The 20,933-nt window shown below is 40.9% G+C and overlaps 1 protein-coding gene across 1 annotated transcript in view; it reads right to left on the bottom strand.

Moving 5' to 3' along the window:
• Nucleotides 1-20,205, bottom strand: part of si:ch211-158d24.2 (multiple epidermal growth factor-like domains protein 9) — a 32,520-nt gene extending 12,315 nt beyond the window's left edge. The window contains exons 1-3 of the mRNA XM_044110653.1: nucleotides 19,547-20,205; nucleotides 14,587-14,791; nucleotides 1,389-1,528 (exon numbers count right to left, since the gene is read on the bottom strand). Coding sequence (XP_043966588.1) covers nucleotides 1,389-1,528; nucleotides 14,587-14,791; nucleotides 19,547-20,093 — 892 coding nt within the window. The 5' untranslated portion in view covers nucleotides 20,094-20,205. The remainder of the gene's footprint in view (nucleotides 1-1,388; nucleotides 1,529-14,586; nucleotides 14,792-19,546) is intronic.
• Nucleotides 20,206-20,933: the final 728 nt, after the last annotated feature.

Below are 20,933 nucleotides of genomic sequence, written 5' to 3'. Positions count from 1 at the left end.
CTGAGATAGAAGATGGAACATCTGAGGTTTGACAGGAAAGCCGAGGGTCAGGGGAGGGCGGGGTGTCTGTTCGGCCTGACTCGATGTCCTCTCAGTGTGGCTCTCACATCCCAGTCTGGAGCCTCAAACAACCCTACAGGGCTTCTTCAGCCTCCTGTGACCACTTTCTCACAGTCGTCATGTCTGAACGTGGTTTGTATTCCGAGCAGAGAAGATTTTGCATTAGAGGTGTAAGAATCCTTCATATTAGCATAACAGAAACCCAGTGTCTTGTTTTGTGTGGTAATATGCAATTCTAGAATATAGAGTTCTACCCTAACCCTCATCTTAAATATCACTGATCACTGGATGAGGAGATGAGGATATGTTGTCACACCACTCAGATTTTCTTACGCTTACTGAAAATGAGGCTTTGCTGTAAAAGACATAAGTGAAAAGGACATCTTGGTGAAATGTCTTCTATTTGTGCTACCTTGATATTGTTTCATATTTAAGAACCACTAAACACAGTGACTAAACACTTCTGACAGCATGCATGTCAAAGAGAAATGGACAGCAGAATCTGAGGATCTTTGAGGCTTTGATGGCTCAATAAAAATCCATTAATCGATAATGTTATCACATGATCTGACTGTCATAATGTTTAGGCAGAAAAACAAGAAACTTCAGCCTATTTTACTGACTACATGAAACCCAAAACGATGCACTGAAGTTTGTGGCTCTAATGAGGAGAAATGTGCAACAGTCCAAGGGGTGTGAATACTTCTGCAACAACACAACTCTAATGTTTGTAACTGTCCTGTCCCCCAGTAGTCCCTCCCAAACTCCATTTAAAGCCAGAAACTGGGAAGTAAATCCTGTAATTACCTTGGAGCTGTGGGTTAGCTGCTGGTGGAAAAAACGTCTGTGGCTTTATCTCGGGTGTTGCTGTTCTTATACTTGTTCTAGCTTTAAACATATTTAGGCCAGGGAATATCCATTTTTATGTTCAAAGGTCCAAATTGGATTTCCGGATAAGGTCAAAGAACAATTAGCGATGAGCAAATTCCATTTAGTTCATTTGCTTCCATCTTACAAGAAACAGAAATGGCATAACTTAGACATGATCAACTTACTTTTCATGTCTCACGTCTTTCCTTTACACACATGAATAAACATAATAAACAAAGTGAAGCGGTGAGACCAGACCAGCTGAGGTAAACCTGACAGCTAATCTGACAACTTGGTTTTGTTTGATTGTATATTTGATTTTATCCAGAGGTTCTCACATTGATGAGATCAAATGTTTCTACACTGAAATCTAAAAAAAGAAAAGAAAAGCCGTTCTGCCTCATTCACTAGAAAAAACAAGCAATACGGAGAAGCAAAGTCTTTCCCTCCTAACTCACCAGACTGTGGGTGGCAGTAGTTGGTGTGGTTGTTGCATTGGCAGAGCCGGCAGCCAGTGTTGCTGAAGTGGAAGAAACCTGGGTGACACTCATCACACTTGGGCCCGTACACTCCCGTCTTACACGTGCAGGTCCCTGAGCTGGAAGGAAGAGCCGCAGAAAAACAAACCCGTCAATAAACATGGACAACAGAACCAAAGCAACAACAGCCATCTTGAGGTTTGGGTGTTAGCGCTGCTGCTACACAGTCTGAAACACAGCTGATGCAGACACACACGCCTTCCCTGCTGACTCCAATCTTAAAACTGGCCCCAAGGTCACATTGTAGCCACCCTGTTGCTGCTTTAAAGCTGCAGTATGTCAATTTTATAAAAAAACAAAAAAACAAAAAAAAAACAACAACATTTTTTTACATATTTGTTAAAAATATCATAATATTGTGATAGTATGGCATGAGTCTGATAATGTGTGGAAAAAAATAAATCAAGTTTCTCTGCTACTCTCCCAGTGTTGGCAAGAAACAACCAATCAGAGCCAGGAGGAGAGTCTTAGCGCCGTCAATCATCCAGTCCATTTGCATGCTGCTGATGCCCCTCCCACTTCCTCACACACCCACTGTGTGTTTGTTTTTAGATAGCAGTCAGAGCCACAAAGTCCTGCAGGGAAACAGATCCAAGCTGCAGCAGCTATGATGACATGCAGCAGGAACTCTTGAGTCAGATGTGGGTCAGATCCGGTCAAACTCCCGCTCCTACTGCGGCTTCTCTGTCAGCAGAGCCTGTCATTTGTGCTAAGTCTAGTTAGCATTTGCACTTATGACAACAGATAAACTGTTTTTCCATAACAGTAAGTTGTTTCTCAACATTAGCACATTGAGCAGTGAGTACATGAGTTGTTTGACAGCATTAAGCTCCTCCTCCTGGCTTTGATTGGTTGTTTTTGGTTGGGAACAGTGCGGTCCTTCAAATAAGCAATAAAAGCTCAGGAAGGAGGAGGAGGAGATCCAGCAGATTATCTGTCTCATAAACTGTCACAACATCAAATATACAAAAAAAAAACATTTTTTATAAAAGTTCTATACTGCAGCTTTAAGCATTTATCAGCTGGTCACATGCTGATCAGTGGAGCTCTGTGTAGGACGGAGCAGCCCTGATTGTTATCAGACAGTCATTTCTACGTGGCTGAGAATTCTTCAGGTCTCAGATTGTGCATGTAATTTTATGCCTATGTGGATTTGTGGTGGACCAGAGGAAATGATGCTGAGTCAGAAAAGTGCAGATATTTTTAGTGTAGCCATCACTTCCAGTGGTTACACACTGACTCTAATGAGGAGAAAGCACAATTACTGAAGGAAAAACACGTTCTCACAGCTCACTGCAGCCTGCTGCTGCACAACTTTAAATTCCTGTTGGGATGTTTCCACTTTACAATGGAGGAGAAATTCATCTTTTTTTCAAAACCTTCCTTTCTTTATCAGCAATGCAAATTGAGCTGGTGAGGCCAGGAAACTGTACAAACAGAGGCGTGGTATTTAAATGATACTTCCTAGATTTGTCAACGGCAGACCGAACGGGAGTTGAAGAGTATGAGGATTTCGGCAGCCGTTGATAAATGACACCCACTGTGTGTTTGTTTTTAGATAGCAGTCAGAGCCACAGAGTCCTGCAGGCAAACAGATCCAAGCTGCAGCAGCTATGATGACATGCAGCAGGAACTCTTGAGTCAGATGTGGGTCAGATCCGGTCAAACCACTTATGCCACAGCAGGTTCCTTATTTAGTTTTTCCCAATTGGAAACTTGAAAAAGCCAACTTAAGGGCCTAAAGATAAATGCCATCACCTAGGCAACAGGTGTTTTTTCTTGATGACTTGTCATCTCTAATTATGTCCTTCGGACTCTATAAAAGACCAACACACCCAATTTTGTTAGGATCCTGGGTTGTTTTAGTTGTTTTGGGGTTGGATTTATTGATTCTAGTTTCATTACGGTTCTGTGTTCCTTCGTCTCTTTCTTTGATTAGATCAGATTTGTTTCTATTTTAGCTCCTACATTTATTTTTTGTGTCTAGTTATTCTTTGTAACTCTAGTTTAATTATGTTAGACTTATTTGCTAGTCCTCTCTCTCTCAGTGCATCGGTAGTATTATATAATGTTGTAACTGTGTGAAACCGCCCTCCGACGCCCAGGTAAGGTAATTTCCTAGGAAAAATGCAAGACGCTACAAGCCCAGACAATGGACTCAGAAACATAATCAGGGCACAATGACTTCCAAGCAACTGAGATAAATCCAAAGTGACAGGGAAAACTTTCCAGAAGTGTGTGTGTGGGTCTTCACATAAGGAGGCCTTTGTTAAAACAACAACACTTAATGCAAATCAGGAGGCCGGGGGCGGAGCTAAATTCAGCAATGCCGGAGACCAGGAGGTCAGCAGTCCTCGTTTTCCTGACCACACACACACACACACACATACACACACACGGCAGAAAAAACTAAATATTCATATGCTGAATCATGACCCTAATACAGGCTCAGATCATTGAGCTGTAACATGAAGGACAAAAATATATGCACACTTTGTACTTTTTATACATTTATTTAACATAAATCAAAATCCTAAACACCAAGCAACATAACTGAGATATAAAAATCAGAAAGTGGAAGAATACAGACATCACCCAGAACCTCAAAGAGAGCCCAGAATCTGCATGTCTTTGTGAACTGTGAACTTTGTAAACGTCTGCTGCTCCCGACGCTGGACCTATCCTCTAACTTCTATTTACCATAACACATCTTCCATGTTCAGTCAAAATATATCAATTTTCATTTTCCTCCATCCAGCCTGAACAGAAAAAGGTGTAGATAAACTGAGTCAAGGGATGCTGAGCTGCTCTGAACAGGAAGCAGCCTGTCCTTAACAGAATCTCCACATCTAATCACCCACTGACTGCCGTTCAAAAACAGTCTTTAGTGTGGATGTTACTTCTGCACTAATAAGAATTAGAGTTAGCTGTTTCCAGAATCAAAAAGTCTTTTAAAAATGAATTTAGAGGAAGTTCAAACACCATGAAACGTGAAGAATTTGGAAATGTTGACAGCGTTTTGGAACAGGTGAGCACTTTCTACAGAACATACACATAGACTGATAATAGTTGTTAATAATAACCATGACAATCATGACAAATATAAAATGCTAAAAATAAGTAAACTCAATGATACTTTTGTCTTTGTTGCCCATGTTTATCACCTGCTCTCTGACTCATGCAGTGTTATGTCACTTCAGCGCCTAAAATAACAATAAAAGAAAAAAAAACGCAGATTTTTTGGCAACATTATTTTAAAAGAGAAACAAAAACAGGGTGAAACTGGTATTGGTAGGTTTATGTTTTACTAAAACTGAATGCTGGAAAATTGTCCAAAAATCTTGGATTTGTGCAACACACACTGGTCACCAAGCTAACAGACTTCCACTATGGTAATAGATTTCAGCTCACACATAATAAAGACAAAAAGTAGGTGAGAGCCAACTGGGAGTCGACTGAGAACCAGGTTTGATATTCTTTGGTTGGTCTGAATCAATCTAGATGAGCCTTTACACCTTTAAGAATGTTTCTGCTTTTTTTGATTTAGCTAACAAACAATACTTTATGAACTGGTGGTTAGACACATCAGAAGAAGGAGAATGTATTGATCAGTATGTGGAAACCCGACACGTCACGTGATACTAATAGCCATCCATTTTCTTAAAGTAAAACCCACAGGGACAGTTCCTTTTAAACATGTCTATAGTCATTACACAAACGGCAAGATGCAGAAAGTCAGAAATTCTAATGCAAGATTTCAGCAAAACAGTCAATTTAAAGTAAAAAAAAAACAAAAACAAACAGATAGTGTTTCTGCATTGTGAACTTCCAGATCACCTGAAGTCTCAGGTCAAAAGGGCAGACAGTAGATGGCTCCAATAACTGCACACAATGCTGACACAAAATGAGTTTCCTGGTTTTAGTGACCACTAGGCTGGACAAACCACTTCTGAAACATTTTGATGTAAATTCTAAATTAATGTGATCCAGCTACATTTGCTGTAAAGAATACAAGTCCCAACTGAATCTGTAGTTATACCTAGAGATCAAATCTGTCCATTTCAGTCCACCCTGGTCCTCCACATGCCCTGCTTCCCTCTGTCAGGGATCTGCAGCCACACACAATATAAATAATCCCCTCTGAAGAATAAATGGGAATTAAAATCACAGAACATCGTCGAACGTTGAGCCCATAAGCTTTTCTAAGCAGAGCTGCGTTCTGTGGACGGAGGCCTACGGAAACGTCCCGTAAACAGAATGTGGAAGTTGGTTTGGTCCAAGGTTTAATCGGATGAATCCAATTAAATCCTGATTTATACCAGTCCACCCAAACCAACTGGAGAGCTGATGGACATTATCTGTCTTCTAGTGGCTGGACTATAGGAGTTTAATAGATTTTGACTTCTAACCAGACCAGCTGGTTTTAAGGACTTGTTTATTGCTTTCATTGGTTTCATTGGCACATTGTGATTTTTTTATAACAGAATGTAGCAATGGAATTCATGATACTTTCTTATGTACTTTTTTGTTTCCAAAGAAAGAGTCTGGGAGTTGATGCATGGACACCATGAACAAAGTGCGCATGTCCTTCATGCAAAAAAGGAAAAGAGACCCTAATTATGATCACATTCACAAAATAATAAATGTTCAAAACCTTTTATGGAAAATTCTAAAGTCAACTCAGAGAAATAGTTTAGTGCTTCATGATATTTTTCTCCTGACTCTGTTCTGTTATAATTTAACATTTTTATAGCTTGTGTTGAAGCCTAAAAGCAACCAGGGTAGCAACAGCTGATCTACAAACTACACCAAGACTGGATGGTCATTTCCTTTCTGTGCCAAGCAAAGAGAATCCGATTGACTTTTGGAGGCATTCAATAACACCTAGAAAGCCTTTTCTGATCATTTGATCAATTCAGATATAATTGATCCCCCACACACAGTTTTGTGCGGGGGGGGATGGTGTGAGCAGCACATACATGAGGACCCTCCTACTGGCTCTGATTGGCTGTTACTGACCGGGAGGCGGGAGCGGTGTATTTTTGCAGATAGCAGTAGAACCACTGGGAGCAGCCAGACGAGTTTGATCATTTTCACACACTATATTTGTCTTATTGTTTTTACTGTAAGAACATTGTGACAGTTTTAACTAATAAGTAAAATATGTGTTTTTCTTACAGTTATCTAGTGCAGCTTTAAGATATGATGCAGGAAAAGATCCTAGATGGCCAACAGCATCTGATTTCTGAGTTTATAACCAACAATCCTGAAAGATCTATTTTCAACCTTTTATATCAACAACAACAAATAAGAAAAGGATTAAATGAATAAAGGCCTTTTACAAATTACATCATCATTTCTTTCTAATAAGCCTTCACCTTACAAGCAGAAACCATTTCCATTTGGACTCATTAAGAAGTCGGCCTGCCATCAGCCACATGGCTGCAGAAGAAGACTGGGATGAAGCCAGAGGCCCCCAGAGGGCCCGGTAATCCCCCTGATAATTTGTGCCCTCTTGACCGCCAGGAGGAGAGGGAGAGGGGGCTTTATTATTGTTTTGAGTGATTTCACTGTACCGTGTTGGCGCAGCTGCTGCGTGCAAGATCTGCACATTAAGTAGGTCAGTATTACAGGGGCGACAAAGCTTAACCCCATTCTGCTGCTGCTGCTGCATGTGTGGCTCCAGAACATCCAACATCCTCACTGCAGCATTGAGGGAGGGGGGTAAAGGGGGGGTCGAGGGAAACCAACCAGTGCACTAGCCTGTGTTGTTTCTGATGAATTCATGGGCCAGCAGCTAGATCCTGAAAGGGCGTGTCGGATGAGCCGCAGTGGAGCCCGTCTCCCAGCAGACTGTCCTGGCTCAGATCAGCCTCATCCTGAGCCAGGACAACCTGGACACGCTCAGCTACCTACACAAAGAGCCAGTTCTGAGGTCAAAGGTCAAGAACGTTCTATGTCAAGCAGTTGAAAAGGAATCCAGATGCTGTACTTTGTTTTACTCTGTTTGTGTTGAGAACGTTTGGAGTGGTTGCTCCAAACCTTATAATCAATAATGTTTTACATCTGAAGCACATCAAGCTCTGAGCTCTAACCAAACGAGGTTGGAGCTCACCAGTCATCTGCAGTCTGATGTCTACACTAAGTTTGCACAATAACTAGTCAGTTCTGTGTCTTATTTGTAATTTCCAGAAATATACAAAAATACTGACAATTACTTGAAAATGAGGAAGGATCTTCTCTCACTTTATTATATTAATCATATTAACTTTTCATTAATATCAGTACCACACGTTTCCATTGCTTCTAAATAGAGTTTTATCAAATTAGGTGACACAGAAAGTGAAAAAGCCACATAGATAATCAATATTCATTCCAGATTCAGATTTTTCCATCCTCTATGATATGACACAGACAGTGCAGCTGACCTCAATAAACAGTTCAAACAACACTATGACAGATACACATAGACAAAAACATCTAACCACTGTACATCCCTTGATCGGCAGACCCTCTGCAGGCAGAATGTGAGGGAGAGGGGAACATCTCTCAGGGCCTGCTGGGAACACTGAATGGCATCATAATAACAAGTGTCGCCAGGCGTCTCCAGAGCTGCTAACCCTGAAGGAATGTCTGGGTTCCAGGGAAGTTCAGCCCAGAATTCCAGGGTTGGATGGACGTGTCAGGAATGATCTGGCAGCAACAAATGGACACTAGTTCCAGTGCAGCCAGTGCAGTGCACCATTCCTGATTCTGACGGAATCCACACACCTGGTGGTCTTCTATTTCTGCCTTATACTATAAAATAATGCAAACATTTAACATATTTTGTTCCAGGGGAAACTGGACAGAAGGTCAGAAGCTTTTACAATCATTTGCTTTGAAACAGAAGTTTATTAAGACATTGGAACAGATATTATCCAACACATGGAAAAGCCGCTAGTACACAACAAAGAGTTCTATTCAAATATTGGATGGTTGTGAAGAGTTCAAGTAACTCTTCACAGAACTTACTAATGAGCAGAATAAACCGTTCATTAGTCAAGACATCACTGTGAACTCACAAGTGTTATACATCTCCATTCTGTTAAAGCATCCATCCATCCATTCATCCATCCATCCATCCATCCATCCATCCATCCATCCATCCATCCATCCATCCATCCATCCATCCATCCATCCATCCATCCATCCATCCATCCATCCTCAAGACCTCTAGCAGTAGAGAAATTATTTATTATTTTTTAAAATAATATTTTAATATTAATATTCAAATTAAGGTATACCACAGAAATATGTTAAGGTATACAAAGTATACCATACTATACAGTATTTTCTTTATTGTTCTCGTTCACACCACATAACCAGCTGAGCAAAGGTCGCAGCAGTACGAGTATGACGCTGATGGAAGTTGAGTTAATCTACAACCCTGAGCTTTAAAGAGCACTGGGTACTTTTTCTGTACAGACTAACATGTGTTTACTGATTTCATGCAGCTGAAGACTAACATTCAGTTGTTTTTTTTTTACCAACCTGTTATAATGTTATTAGGATGTTATCCACAATGTATGTAACAAGAAGGTATTGGTAGCAGAAACCAAGAGTTTCCCTTCCTGAGTTTTACAGAAGAAGCTCTGTGAACTCTGGCATTACAATCAATCTTGTTACATAATGCTGCCTCCCATAAAGGTTGTGTTTGCTTCTTTAAAGAGAAACACAACAAAATAGTTCAGACTTCAGGCTTGTTGTTCTTACTTTGCATCTGGTCTTCTTCTGACTAATCCAGATTCTCCAACTGTGGGTTTATTTTAGAAATTTGTCAGCATGTGACTTTTTGGCTCCATGATTGCTGAAGTTCTGCCGATTTTTCAAAATGTTGATGAACCTAGTCCTTCATGGGCATGTATTTTCTGCTATTCTTTTAAACAGAGGGCCCTCCTAATTCAAGGGATTTTCAATATCATATGACTGTGAGTGTTGCTTTTGAGTTGACTTGGTAGACAAGATATGAAGTTTGAGACACTGCAAACCTGAAAACTGAGTGCTTTCAAACCAATACATGTGTTATTTTTAAAACATTCCTCATGAAAGCAGTATAGTTAGTAGAATTGTCATGATCCAGACCGAAATAAGCAGGTCTGAATGTGGCCTGAATGTGACACTTTAACACCATAGAAAGACAAAACATTAAAAACGGACATTTCAGAGGTTCCACACAAAGTTCATCTTTGTTTTAAATGAAAAACTTTTTGTAGTCAAACAACTTTCTCACGTGGCCAGCATTTAAAGAGATAACCCTGCTTCACATTAATCGGATTAATTGTGATGACTCAATTATTTAAATAATCAACTAATTTAGTAATTGAAGACTACAGAAGTCTACAGACTCAAAAAATGGCCATATGCTGGAAGACCAACATATTCAGAGAAGTAATTAACCCAAAACTGTAAAAAAAATAGGAACAGTTTGCATTTAGGATAAAAAAAAAACCCTTTACATCTGTAAGTATGTTCTGCTCAGAGCTGCTCAAGTAGCATAGTTTTACTTTTACCTTGCTCAAATTCAGTGAACAAAACTCCTATTAAGCACCTTTTGATATCCAGATATGAATAGTATTCAATGTTATTGTATTTTAGGCAATTAGGTGTTTATGTTCTTATTTTTTTAAATGAATTAAATTATTTCTTCATTTGTATTTTTTAATTTGCTTCGAATAGAATCGAATAGAATAGAACATACTTTATTGTCTTTAGAGGAAAATTAGTTATGGACTCAGGGGTTTTATTGGATTGTAGCAGCTGCCCTAACAAACAATAATTACACGTACAATACATATAAATGTAAACACAAGAGTTTACAAACAACAACAAAACACCAAAAAGTATTTGTAATAAAATAAGCTGAAGAGGTGAAATGAAAAATTTGCAGAATGTACCAACTTTTTATTTGATTGATTAACTAATAGAATAACTAATTACTAGCTGCAGCCCTTCTTCATGCTAACCCTCTGCCTCCCTGTGAGATACAACATATTTAATCTGACCCCCATCAATCTGATCTTTGCTGAGCGGCTTTGGGCTTTGTGTAACTTCACCAATAGCTGCCACGTTGATCCAAAGATTTAGGTGAGCTGTGCCAGTCTGAGGTGCTATCATATATTTTTATTTTATAATAGCTGGTACATAAGAAGGACATTCAAATTTTGATGTATTGAAGAAATTTTCATTCATATATTCCTTCCTCTTTCTCTGCTGACTCTGAAGTCAGCTGCGCTACACAGCGCAGGTGTGTATATACATCACCACAAAAACACTGTATGTGAAAACTCCAGATATTTCATTCATAATAGATACGCAAGATTAAGGCGCAGACTGATTCCATCACAGCTCATTACTTAATGGGAAAGATTTGTAAAGAAGCAGGCTGGAGGGTGGGGGTTTGGGGGGGGGACCTGGCTTATCTGTGGAGTTTACAGTAGTAAGCTCTTGGATGGGGTAAAGCAGGCTATCAGGGTTTATCTGAGTCCAGGCCCAGAACATCAGAGTGAGACCACAAGAACCTCCAGAACCACAAGAACCCTCTGATATCTGAACTTAGCAAACCTACACAGCTTCACCCAGATGTCAAACATCTGCTGTGTTTCCAGACAGGATTCATTACACCTTTTAGAGTTATGTACTTATGGATGTGTAAGCAGTGACGTGTTTCTTTGGGAATGACAGCACACATCCTCCACATTACAGTGGACACTGACTCAGCCTGCTGGAGGGCAGCAGCAGCGTTTCTTTTCCTAGAAACAGGCAGGAGGCATAGAGATTATTTTAACCATTTTTCTAACCACCGCTCCCCCAACCCACTCCCTACGCGCACGCACACGCCCACACACACACACACACGCCCACACGGCTTTCAGTTCTTGTGACTTGTGGGGAAGCTGTATGTAAAATGTGCAGTCTGTGCACCGGCTCTGATTTCAGACAGTAAGCAGGGTGAGCCATTATTCCTCCTGAATGACGGGTCGGATCAATACTCAGAACCAGGATCAGGCCGGGTTCTGATGTACACAGCATCTGGAGGAGAACTGAGCTGTGGAACACTGCGACCCGGCCCTCCATGCTGGAGGTCATCAGTCTGGTTCAGGACGTTGTGGTGTATTGTGGAGCAAGCGCTGCGTCAGAAGGTTGAAACTACCTCTCACTTGTCAGTTTTTACAACAGCTTCTTTCCTCAGGTTGTCAGAGCCCTAAAAACACACACACACACGCACACACACTTCCATAACATGCTTTCCTCTCAGCCCAGTACATAAACTCATTACTGACTGTGGACTTTAACACTTTTGAGAATGTGGCCTTGAAGTCAAACAATCAAACAACAGAAGCATTAGAAATTGAAGAACGTCCAACAGCAATTATTAGATGATGTCACTTCCTCCGTCTCGTTCATGATTCGTTTCAAAGTTCTGTTTCCTGCTCAAACAATCTTCTGTGAAATATTGTTGTTGGAGCTTTTACTGTTAGTAATAAAGTTTTTATTATTGCTACTCCCACTTGTTTTAACTGTCCACTGAAGTCAGCACACAACGCCATTTTGTTATGCAACATGCCTCTCATGAAGCGCATGAAGTTGATGATTACAGCACTATTATGACGTGGTTGTGATGCATGCATTCTGACAGGTTTTTATTTTATTAGATTAAGACTACTGTATGTAATTTTTGCAATTACAGACACTTTAAAGTTCTTTGAGAGTAACATTAATATGGTCATTATATGTAATTATGTAATTATATGAGCATCTCAAATAAACACAACCTTAGGTTGATACCAAAACATACCAAGAGGCCAAAAGGTTTGACATTATTCACATACTGACAAGTTTCATGCATTTAACTGTGTCATAGTAAAGGAATATTCTAACTTATTGAATATTAAGTTGGAATATATGGTTGCTGATGGATTTTCACTGTCCTTTATGGCCACACCTGACGAAGACCCTAAAGCTCAGGAAGCTTAGTTCAGACACAGTAACAATGGAAGCATAGGAGAATACTGAGAGTTGTGTGTTTTGGACTCAGACTGTATCATCACCGTGCACTATATTAAATGATGACTGAATAATAAAATATGACAACTTTACTTAACATACTGCAAATTATTTTCTTTAGCAAAAACGGTCAACAGATGAGCATGGTCTTCTATGTCACAATGTCTGCAGTCTGAATTACTTCACTGATGAGAAACAAGCGTCATAATTCCGGACCAGAAGAAGCCAGACGCAGTAACTCGGTAGGTAAACAATGGCTAAAAAGAATAATTATAAAATTAAGAAAGAAGAGTGAAGCATATCACATCATAATCCACCAGACCTGGCTCAGACTACACATCCAAACAAACTTCTCTACAGAAGCTGCAGTCAGTGCTCCACAAAATGTCATTTCTCTAGCTGGGCTTTCTTTTCCTTAGCTTTGTTCATGATGTTACAATTTTGCGATGATACTGTTGGCTCCCTTTGCTCAATAACTTTAAAGCTGGTCCATAGTCGGCAGCTTCTATTGTTATTTCCCTCAGCAGAGTGTTGCTGTGTGACATCTAACGTTGTTCTTCTGTGCATCTGGGTCACTTTGGGGACGTAAACCATCCACACAGAAGTCTCATCATTTAGTCCAGGGGCCTCAAACTCCAGTCCTCGAGGGCCGCAGTCCTGCAGTTTTTAGATGTGCCACAGGTACAAAACACTGGAATGAAATGGCTTAATTATCTCCACCTTGTGTAGACCAGTTCTCCAGAGCCTTAATTATTCTATTCAGGTGTGCTGCAGAAGAGGCACATCTAAAAGTTGCAGGACTGCGGCCCTCGAGGACTGGAGTTTGAGACCCCTGATTAGTCATATGGACAATTACACACAAAAATTTTTAATTGCATTTCAGAAAAAAAAATTAATAAATCTGAAATGAGCGTCAAAACCTACTGGGTGAACAAAGCCTCATAGTTTAACTCCTCCACCTGTTTGCTGGTGCAGAGCCTGCATACAGCTCTTGCCCTCCTACTAAAAGCAGGTTTCCCAAATAAACGCAGTATTTAATTTGCACAATGAATTAACTCTGATTTCCAAATTTAATGCAGGCAGGTTGAGGACATCTGAAGTGCTGGATGTGGCCTGCGGGCCCTTTGATAACCAGGTCTGAGATAGTTACACTGGTAACATAATACTCAACAGTTCAACATACGTTATGTGCATCCACTATGGAGAGTTCACCAAAGCGAATGTGTAGTTCCTCAAAAGACAGGCCAAAAGAAAGTGATTTACTGCAGGTGTGACTATTTACTCCTTGTAGCCTCAAAACAAAGAGATAAAGCCAGCTTAGTGATTTTTACTGGATGCTTAGATTCAAGGATAGCAGCTGCTAACCGTGAGAAATGGTAACAAAGACTGCAACATAAAACTGACAAGGATTTTCAGTCACAATAAAATAAAAATCAAGGTCAAGGTTGTTCCCTTTTTACTAGAACCTCTGTTAGAGTGCTCCTGAAACCCCCACCCCAGCCACCTGCAGAACATAAACCTTTGGGGTTGAATAGTAAACAGTCATATTAGCATTCAGTTGCCTATCAAATGGCTCTCTTGTGGGGGTGTTTGTGTGTGTGTGTGTGTGTGTGTGTGTGTGTGTGTGTGTGCGTGTGCGTGTGCGTGTGTAACGTTTGCGGATTGGGGGGCGGGCAGTGGGGGGGTTATGGGTTGCGGCTCAGTAAGCGCTGATGAGAACAAAACACCCTGGTGCATATGTTCATTTTCAGGTGCTGTGTTCAGGTCTACTGTGGGCTCACAAGTTTACATACCCCAACCCAATGTCCTACATACAGGCTCTGGGATGGACAGCAACAGGAAGAGTCAAAGTAGACACATTGAAAATGAATAAATGTTCAATTTAGCGTTTTTTTGTGTGTATGTCTCACATTATAAAAAATAAATAATACAGATATGGCTAATATTTTAGTTCAGTCTGTCCTTAGATTGTGGTTAACTGTAGCACAAACACAGCTGAGGTCTTGGCAAAAACAAATGCTGATAAAGTTAAAGTATGCCTTCGGGTTAAAAGAAAGAAGAGCATCCTGACCTGTCACAGTCCGGGCTTACGGCCCCGAAAGAGTCGCAGGAGCAGGGCAGACAGCCGCTGGTGCCGTTGGTGAAGTACTCCTCCTCACACTCCTCACACTGCAGGCCCGTGTAGCCCAGCAGGCAGGAACACTGACCCGTGCTCTGGTTGCATACGTCTGGATCCGAAATTCCTTCAGTGCCGCTGCTGCAGTTACACACCGCCTCTGGTTGGTGCGGAGGGTAGAGATCAGCAATGAAAGAAGAAGGACAACGTATGTAAATATCATATCTGATGTAAGACAAGCGGCATAAATTGGTTTATTAAAGAGTGCTGCACCATGAGCTGCAGGTACATGAACAGAGATAAGTTCAAACACCCAAACATGGCCTACGGAGGCCTTTTTAAATAAAACAGTGTCTGTAGCACCAGTATGGAGAAGATCTGAAACAATGCAACCCAAACATTTTTTATAGAAGTGAAACACCACACCACACAGTATTCCACAACAACAAGGCATTTTTGAAACAGTTTTTGTGTCACAGATTTACAGAAGAGTCATTCACTAAAGAATACAACGCAGCATTTAACATGGACCGTGTTACTTTATTCTGCTTACTATCATCAGCACATAAATAAGGTTTTTTTTTTCATGAACAGTAGTCTGATTATGGGACATTTGCATGTTTAGTTTTCCACTGGATCAGTCATAGTCTGTCCAGGTCTAACAACTGCCATATTCAACTTTGCAGAGACGAATATCGAGCTCATATCTATTTTGAGCTCTTTGAGCTAAATCTATTTGGAGCTATTTTGTTTTATTTGGAAATAATAAATCTGTGCAAATACACATAACATCTGTATTTGCACTGTTCTTCACAGCTCCATTCTCTGTCTAATTTTATTCAATAAACATGTTCCCCCTGGCTCAGATTATTAAGTATTTTCACATCTCTTGTGATATGCTGACATCATGGAATTTTAGATTTCAAGTCACTGTATGAGCACAGTCCCTTTTACCTACTAAGCGAATCCACAGTATAAGTCAATGGGTTGGTTAGAACGTTCATCTTAATGCAAACAGGGCAGAAGTCCCAACTTTGAACTGGATCAAATGCTCTTTATCAGGCCTCAGCAGAACATCGACACAGAAAAACACCCCATGAGAGAGCGTGAGTTCACCATTTCCTTCAGATCAGACTGAAAAAGAAAAGGAGTGGTCAAAAGCAGAATCTAATTGTTTGTGAGGTCAAAAGATGATTTTTCTTCAATATTTTGAACTGTTAAGCCTTGCTATAATATTTATAAATTTTTGTGAAGCTGGTGTAAACAGTGAATAGGTAAGCAGTTAATCCAGTATGCTTCATAAACCTGTACAGTCCAATGTTGGTGTTAGCTACCAGGCTTACATTCCTTTTGAGCGAAGCTGCTTAATATTTTCACCCTTTCTGACAATGGAACATTGTTTTGGGGAATATCTGCAGGGAAATTGCACACAGCAATGGACTAAACATGAACATGACGCAAATGTTACGGAGCTGTTGGCAGCCACAGTCAGAGAGCAAAGTGCAGTATGACTGAGGAAGGAGCAACAACTCATCATTGTTCACAACCTCATGTGCAAAATTAAAAAGTCAAACTTGCTTTTACACCTTTTCTGAAGTACAGAATAATCTCTAGTCCCATGTAGATACGTGTTAGACCAAACCGAGTTGATTGAACCCGAACATGTGATGTCAGGCATGTGGATGATAACCCTTTAGAGTACAGAGAGGTAATCTATTATTTATCTGATGTTAAGTTAGGTGTGGCAACTGAAGGCGCCGATGTTTGTCTTCATTCTGCGGTGAGCAGACAAAGAAGTCAAACAGTTCAGGTGGAAAAAAAACATCTGAATTTTTATTGGAATGTTGCTCAGGCATCCTATCCTGGATTACACTCTGGTTCCACTGCAGCTTCTGCGTTTATGTAACAAAGGCAGTTGTGCTGTCTGTAGCGTACAGTCTAATGGTCTGTCGCCTGTGATCACCCCTGAAGAAGCGTGACATGCAAAGAATGTGTCTCATTCTGCACAGCCACAACAGTTCCTGCTCGACCTCCAGCTCCTCCAGGTGGATAACGGGAATCCGGAGGTGCTTCTCCAAAGTTACACAACAGGTTTGATGCAGATCAGACTGGATGCGTACGTTGCAGTGAGGCAGAGTTCACCTCCTTCCTGTCCTGTAAGCTGACTGCAACACGGCCCTTCAAGAGTAGGGCCATAGGATGATGGGACAGTACGGTTAGAGCGGAGCTTTTGTTGTCACACAACATAGTCCATTAACTGGGGGAACAGAAAAATGTCACTGATTGTGACAAGCACAAGATACACACTTGATCACAGTGTGAATGAGAATGTTTGATTTGTAAAGAGTCTTTGAGTGTCCTACTAAATCAGTATGAAAGTCTGATGTCATTTCCTTTTTATTTCATTACACTAGTGCAAGGTTTCCCCCAGAAAACCTGCTAAGCAGTAGGGCAGTCCACCAGCAGCCCACCATGTTTTTCTATTAAAAAACTTTAAGTTACGAAAATTTATAATACCTTCTCTAGCAGGTATTATAAGTTGTAAACAATAGCATGTGAGGCCAAAAGGCAGGTGGAGGGACAACATAATTGATGAGCACTTCCTTGTGCCCAGTTCAATGCATCAGCTATAAACCTAGCTTAATCCAAGGGGCAAGTAGAGACTGGTGGTCCGCCAGGCTTATGATACACTGGGGGAAACCTGCTAGTATGTCACGTTACTCATTGCATTAGTATGATACCGTGTTAAGCATTTGTGTTGAACACCTTCTGCCTGGTGTTAGTCCAACTGACGGTGAAAACGCTCTCCTGAACGCGACCGACCACAAAGTATCGTACTGAGCTGCACCAACCCGTTTTTGGTTAGTTTTTTTAGCTCGCTTTTTAATAACTATACTGTTGATTGTGTTTATAATTTTGCATAGTAACAAATAAAGTTCTCAAAGAAAAAAATGTATACCTGAGCTACAATACAAAAATAGCGGCGCAGTCACTAGGCTTGAAATTACGTTTGGGAAACATCATGCGGTTTTACTGACTATAGGTCAATCCATACCTGCTCTGAGAACCAATGAGAGATCTTAAGAAATTGTCCGTACAGTAAAGAGAGCTGATTTTATAACTGCAATGAAAATATAGCAGGATGTCATCTAGTTATTGTGGGTCAATCTTTCAGATCTGCTGACAGTCAACAGGCTCCACCAGGGCTCCTGACCACAACCAATGGAAACATGATGTAATATAAGAGCCTCACAAAAATGTACACCTGGATTAAAATACGCAAAATTTTACGAATATCTATTTCTAGGGTTCATCAAAGTACTTATTGACTAGGGCTGCAACTAACAATTATTTTAGTAGTTGATTTTTAAAATTGCCACATTCCACAGTTTTCTTTGCTTAACTACTTAATACTTATTATACAATATTAGAAATAGATTGAAATATACAAATAAACAAACAATTATTCCTTTTATAAATAAGAAAATCAATACTTTATTGCCTAAAAGGCAGTAACGCAGCATTGTTTTACAATGCCACTTGAGGATAAAATATCTTTACAACCTTAAATGCAAAATGTATAAATATTTTTTGTTGACTTTTGGATTAATTACTCCTCTGAGTATGTTGTCTCTCAGCAAATGGCCTTTTTTGAGTCTGTATACCCCAGTTAGCAATTAATTGATTACTAAATTAGTTGAGGGTGGTTCCATATTCATCATGACTAACCCAATTAATTATTACAATTCCATTAATGACCAAGAAAAATAAAGTGAAACACAATGGACACATACCTGGGTTCAAACTACAGATTGTTGTTAGGAGTGATATGGAAGTGGACTGGGATAAAATGGGAACATGTGGGTACAAAATGGGGGTATGAATGGACAAACTGACCCCAAGCACTGGTATTCACGCATTAGCTAAGATCTCCATCTTTTTAGGCCAAACAGTAGATCAGAACAGAGAATGGTTCACAAAAGCACAGTGGAAGAAAACAAACTGCATTTAAAGCACTAACACCATTACAGAAACACGATATGGCTAAATGTGGCTAAAAGCCCTGTTGTTCGGGGCTGAGGTAACTACTTAGCCAGAAGAAATCTCAGGATTAAAATGAGGAGATTTAGACCAGCAAAAACAGAAAAGGAAAAAAAAAAACACTTCTGTATGCTTAATTGGATAAATCTACCATATAGTAAAAAAAGAGAAAAGATAGGTGGGATTTTCTCTAAGAGCCATTCTGGTTCAAAAGCGTTCAGCATCTGTCTGCTGCTGACAGAACAACACATTCACATGGAGGGTGGGATGTGTGCGGGGTGTGAGAGGGGAGGGGCCCCACTGTCATTGCTCATTCATGGCTTCAGCCTGCCTGGCCATTTTGGTTGGATGGCCTTGTTCTGATGCTGAACCTGCCATCAAAACAACAATTCAGACAGGGTGAAGCAGCTGATCCCTGCTGCCTTCCTGCTTTCTCTCCAGCCGCATTTGGTTTCTGAAGGGACAGAGAGGTTTTACCGAGCAGCAGCATCAGAACCGCCATCCATCCCCTCACTGCTCCCCCTCCTCCTGCAGCCCACTGTAGTGTGTGGCTCATCTTCTAATAAAAAGGCCTGCAAATTACATCAAAGGCCAAGCAGGAGCACCTGCATTATGCACCCTGTGAATATGGAATATGTATCAGTTAGCGGGCTTTTGTGATGTGAAAGGGTGCAGTGCAGAAACTGGTGGTCTGCCTATTGTTGCCATCTTTTTATGGTCTCTGTCTGCGTCAAAATGACAGCGCGAGCCTCCAGCAGCCTGAGTCAGTGAACACACTGGCGCCGTGTTTGTTACTGTATGCAACACAAATCCAACTGGGAAAAAAAAAAACAACAACAAAAAGAAAAACAGCAACTCATCCCAGATCGCTCACCTTGACTGTTCTCTACTGAGGTAACAGACGCATCAGCGTTATCTGCAGCCCAGGCATCGTTGGTGGTGTGCTGGGAAACCATAGACACCATGGTCTGCAGCATCTTCTCCGGGCTAAAAAGTGATGTCTGAGCATCGGTGGAGCGTTTGCGCCTCCAGGTCAACCGGGAACTCGGCGCTATTATTTGCTCCTTAATGGGGGAGATTATTCCAGCGTCTGGGGTGGCAGTGGTGCGACTGGCGGTGGTTGTCGGGTCCGTTGCTGGAGGCTGGAAGGTGGTCGCCTTTTCAGAGCCAGGGCTGCCGGGGCTTGTCGGGTGGGATGTGATTCCAGCCGGAGGAGCGGACAGGGTTCTGGTCCCGGGTGAAGCAGCGCGAGGCTCGCCGGTGCGAAAGGCGTCCCAGCCGCCTGAGCCGGGCTTCCTGCTGGAGATAGGCGACGCATCGCTGGGACTGATGCGAGGGGCAGATTCCGAAAACCCAATATATCCGTAGAGAATGAGTAGCAGGGCTGGGGATATGTACATCATTGAGGACGTTAAGCTCATACTCGCTCTCAGCTCTCCATGTATAAGCCCCGGTAACGGTCTCCCTCAGACCCGGCCCTGAATAAACGCGTACTCCACCATTGATGTCCCCCGGCGGTGTAACGCTGCTGTTTATTACAGACAGTATTCAGCCTCACTGCAACCTAGCTGCTGACAGGGACTGACGGGCTCGGCAGCCAATAGGAGCACTGGGGGACTGTCTCTCAGAGTTGTTTTAGTTGCTGATTGGACAATCCCTTAACATGGTTTTAACGTGTAGAGGATTATCAAACTACACTGTCCAACATCTTCATTTAAATATCCTCATTCATAAATTTCTCAGTTTATTTTTCTGTATTTTATAATAATATGCCCGCTAGTTATTGTACTTTGACTTATACCCGGAACAGGTCTTTTTACCCTGGAGGTTTATTTGTTATGTCACAAGTTTCGGGTACATACTTCCAACAGGCTATGACAGGGGAATGACATGTTCTGGCTTGTTTTATAAATACCTTTTCCGTTTTGTATTTCATTTTTTAAAAATCAGTTGGATTATGAAATAACTAGAAATTTCCTCTTAACGGTTTGCTTAAATTAAATACTTCAAAGGTGTCTGAGAGATGCTTCCCCCCATACACCTACCTTATAAACAACCTCCTACAAAAGACAGTACAATTAATATAACAATTAATTAAATATGTAACTAATTTTCAATTTCTTAAGCTTATATATATAAAATCTCCTGGTGCGTTTTAATGTTTAAGAAAGTGAAAATTAAGTCTTGTTTCTCATAGGAAATTTTACATACTGTTTATATGGCTTCTGTTTTATAGCCGGATTATATCGCCTCCTGGTGGT

The sequence above is a fragment of the Gambusia affinis genome, linkage group LG03, assembly GCF_019740435.1.
Source record: "Gambusia affinis linkage group LG03, SWU_Gaff_1.0, whole genome shotgun sequence".
Classification (NCBI taxonomy): Eukaryota; Metazoa; Chordata; class Actinopteri; order Cyprinodontiformes; family Poeciliidae; genus Gambusia; species Gambusia affinis.
Note: the sequence above shows the minus strand (reverse complement) of the source record. Positions and strands in the feature narration are given on the sequence as shown.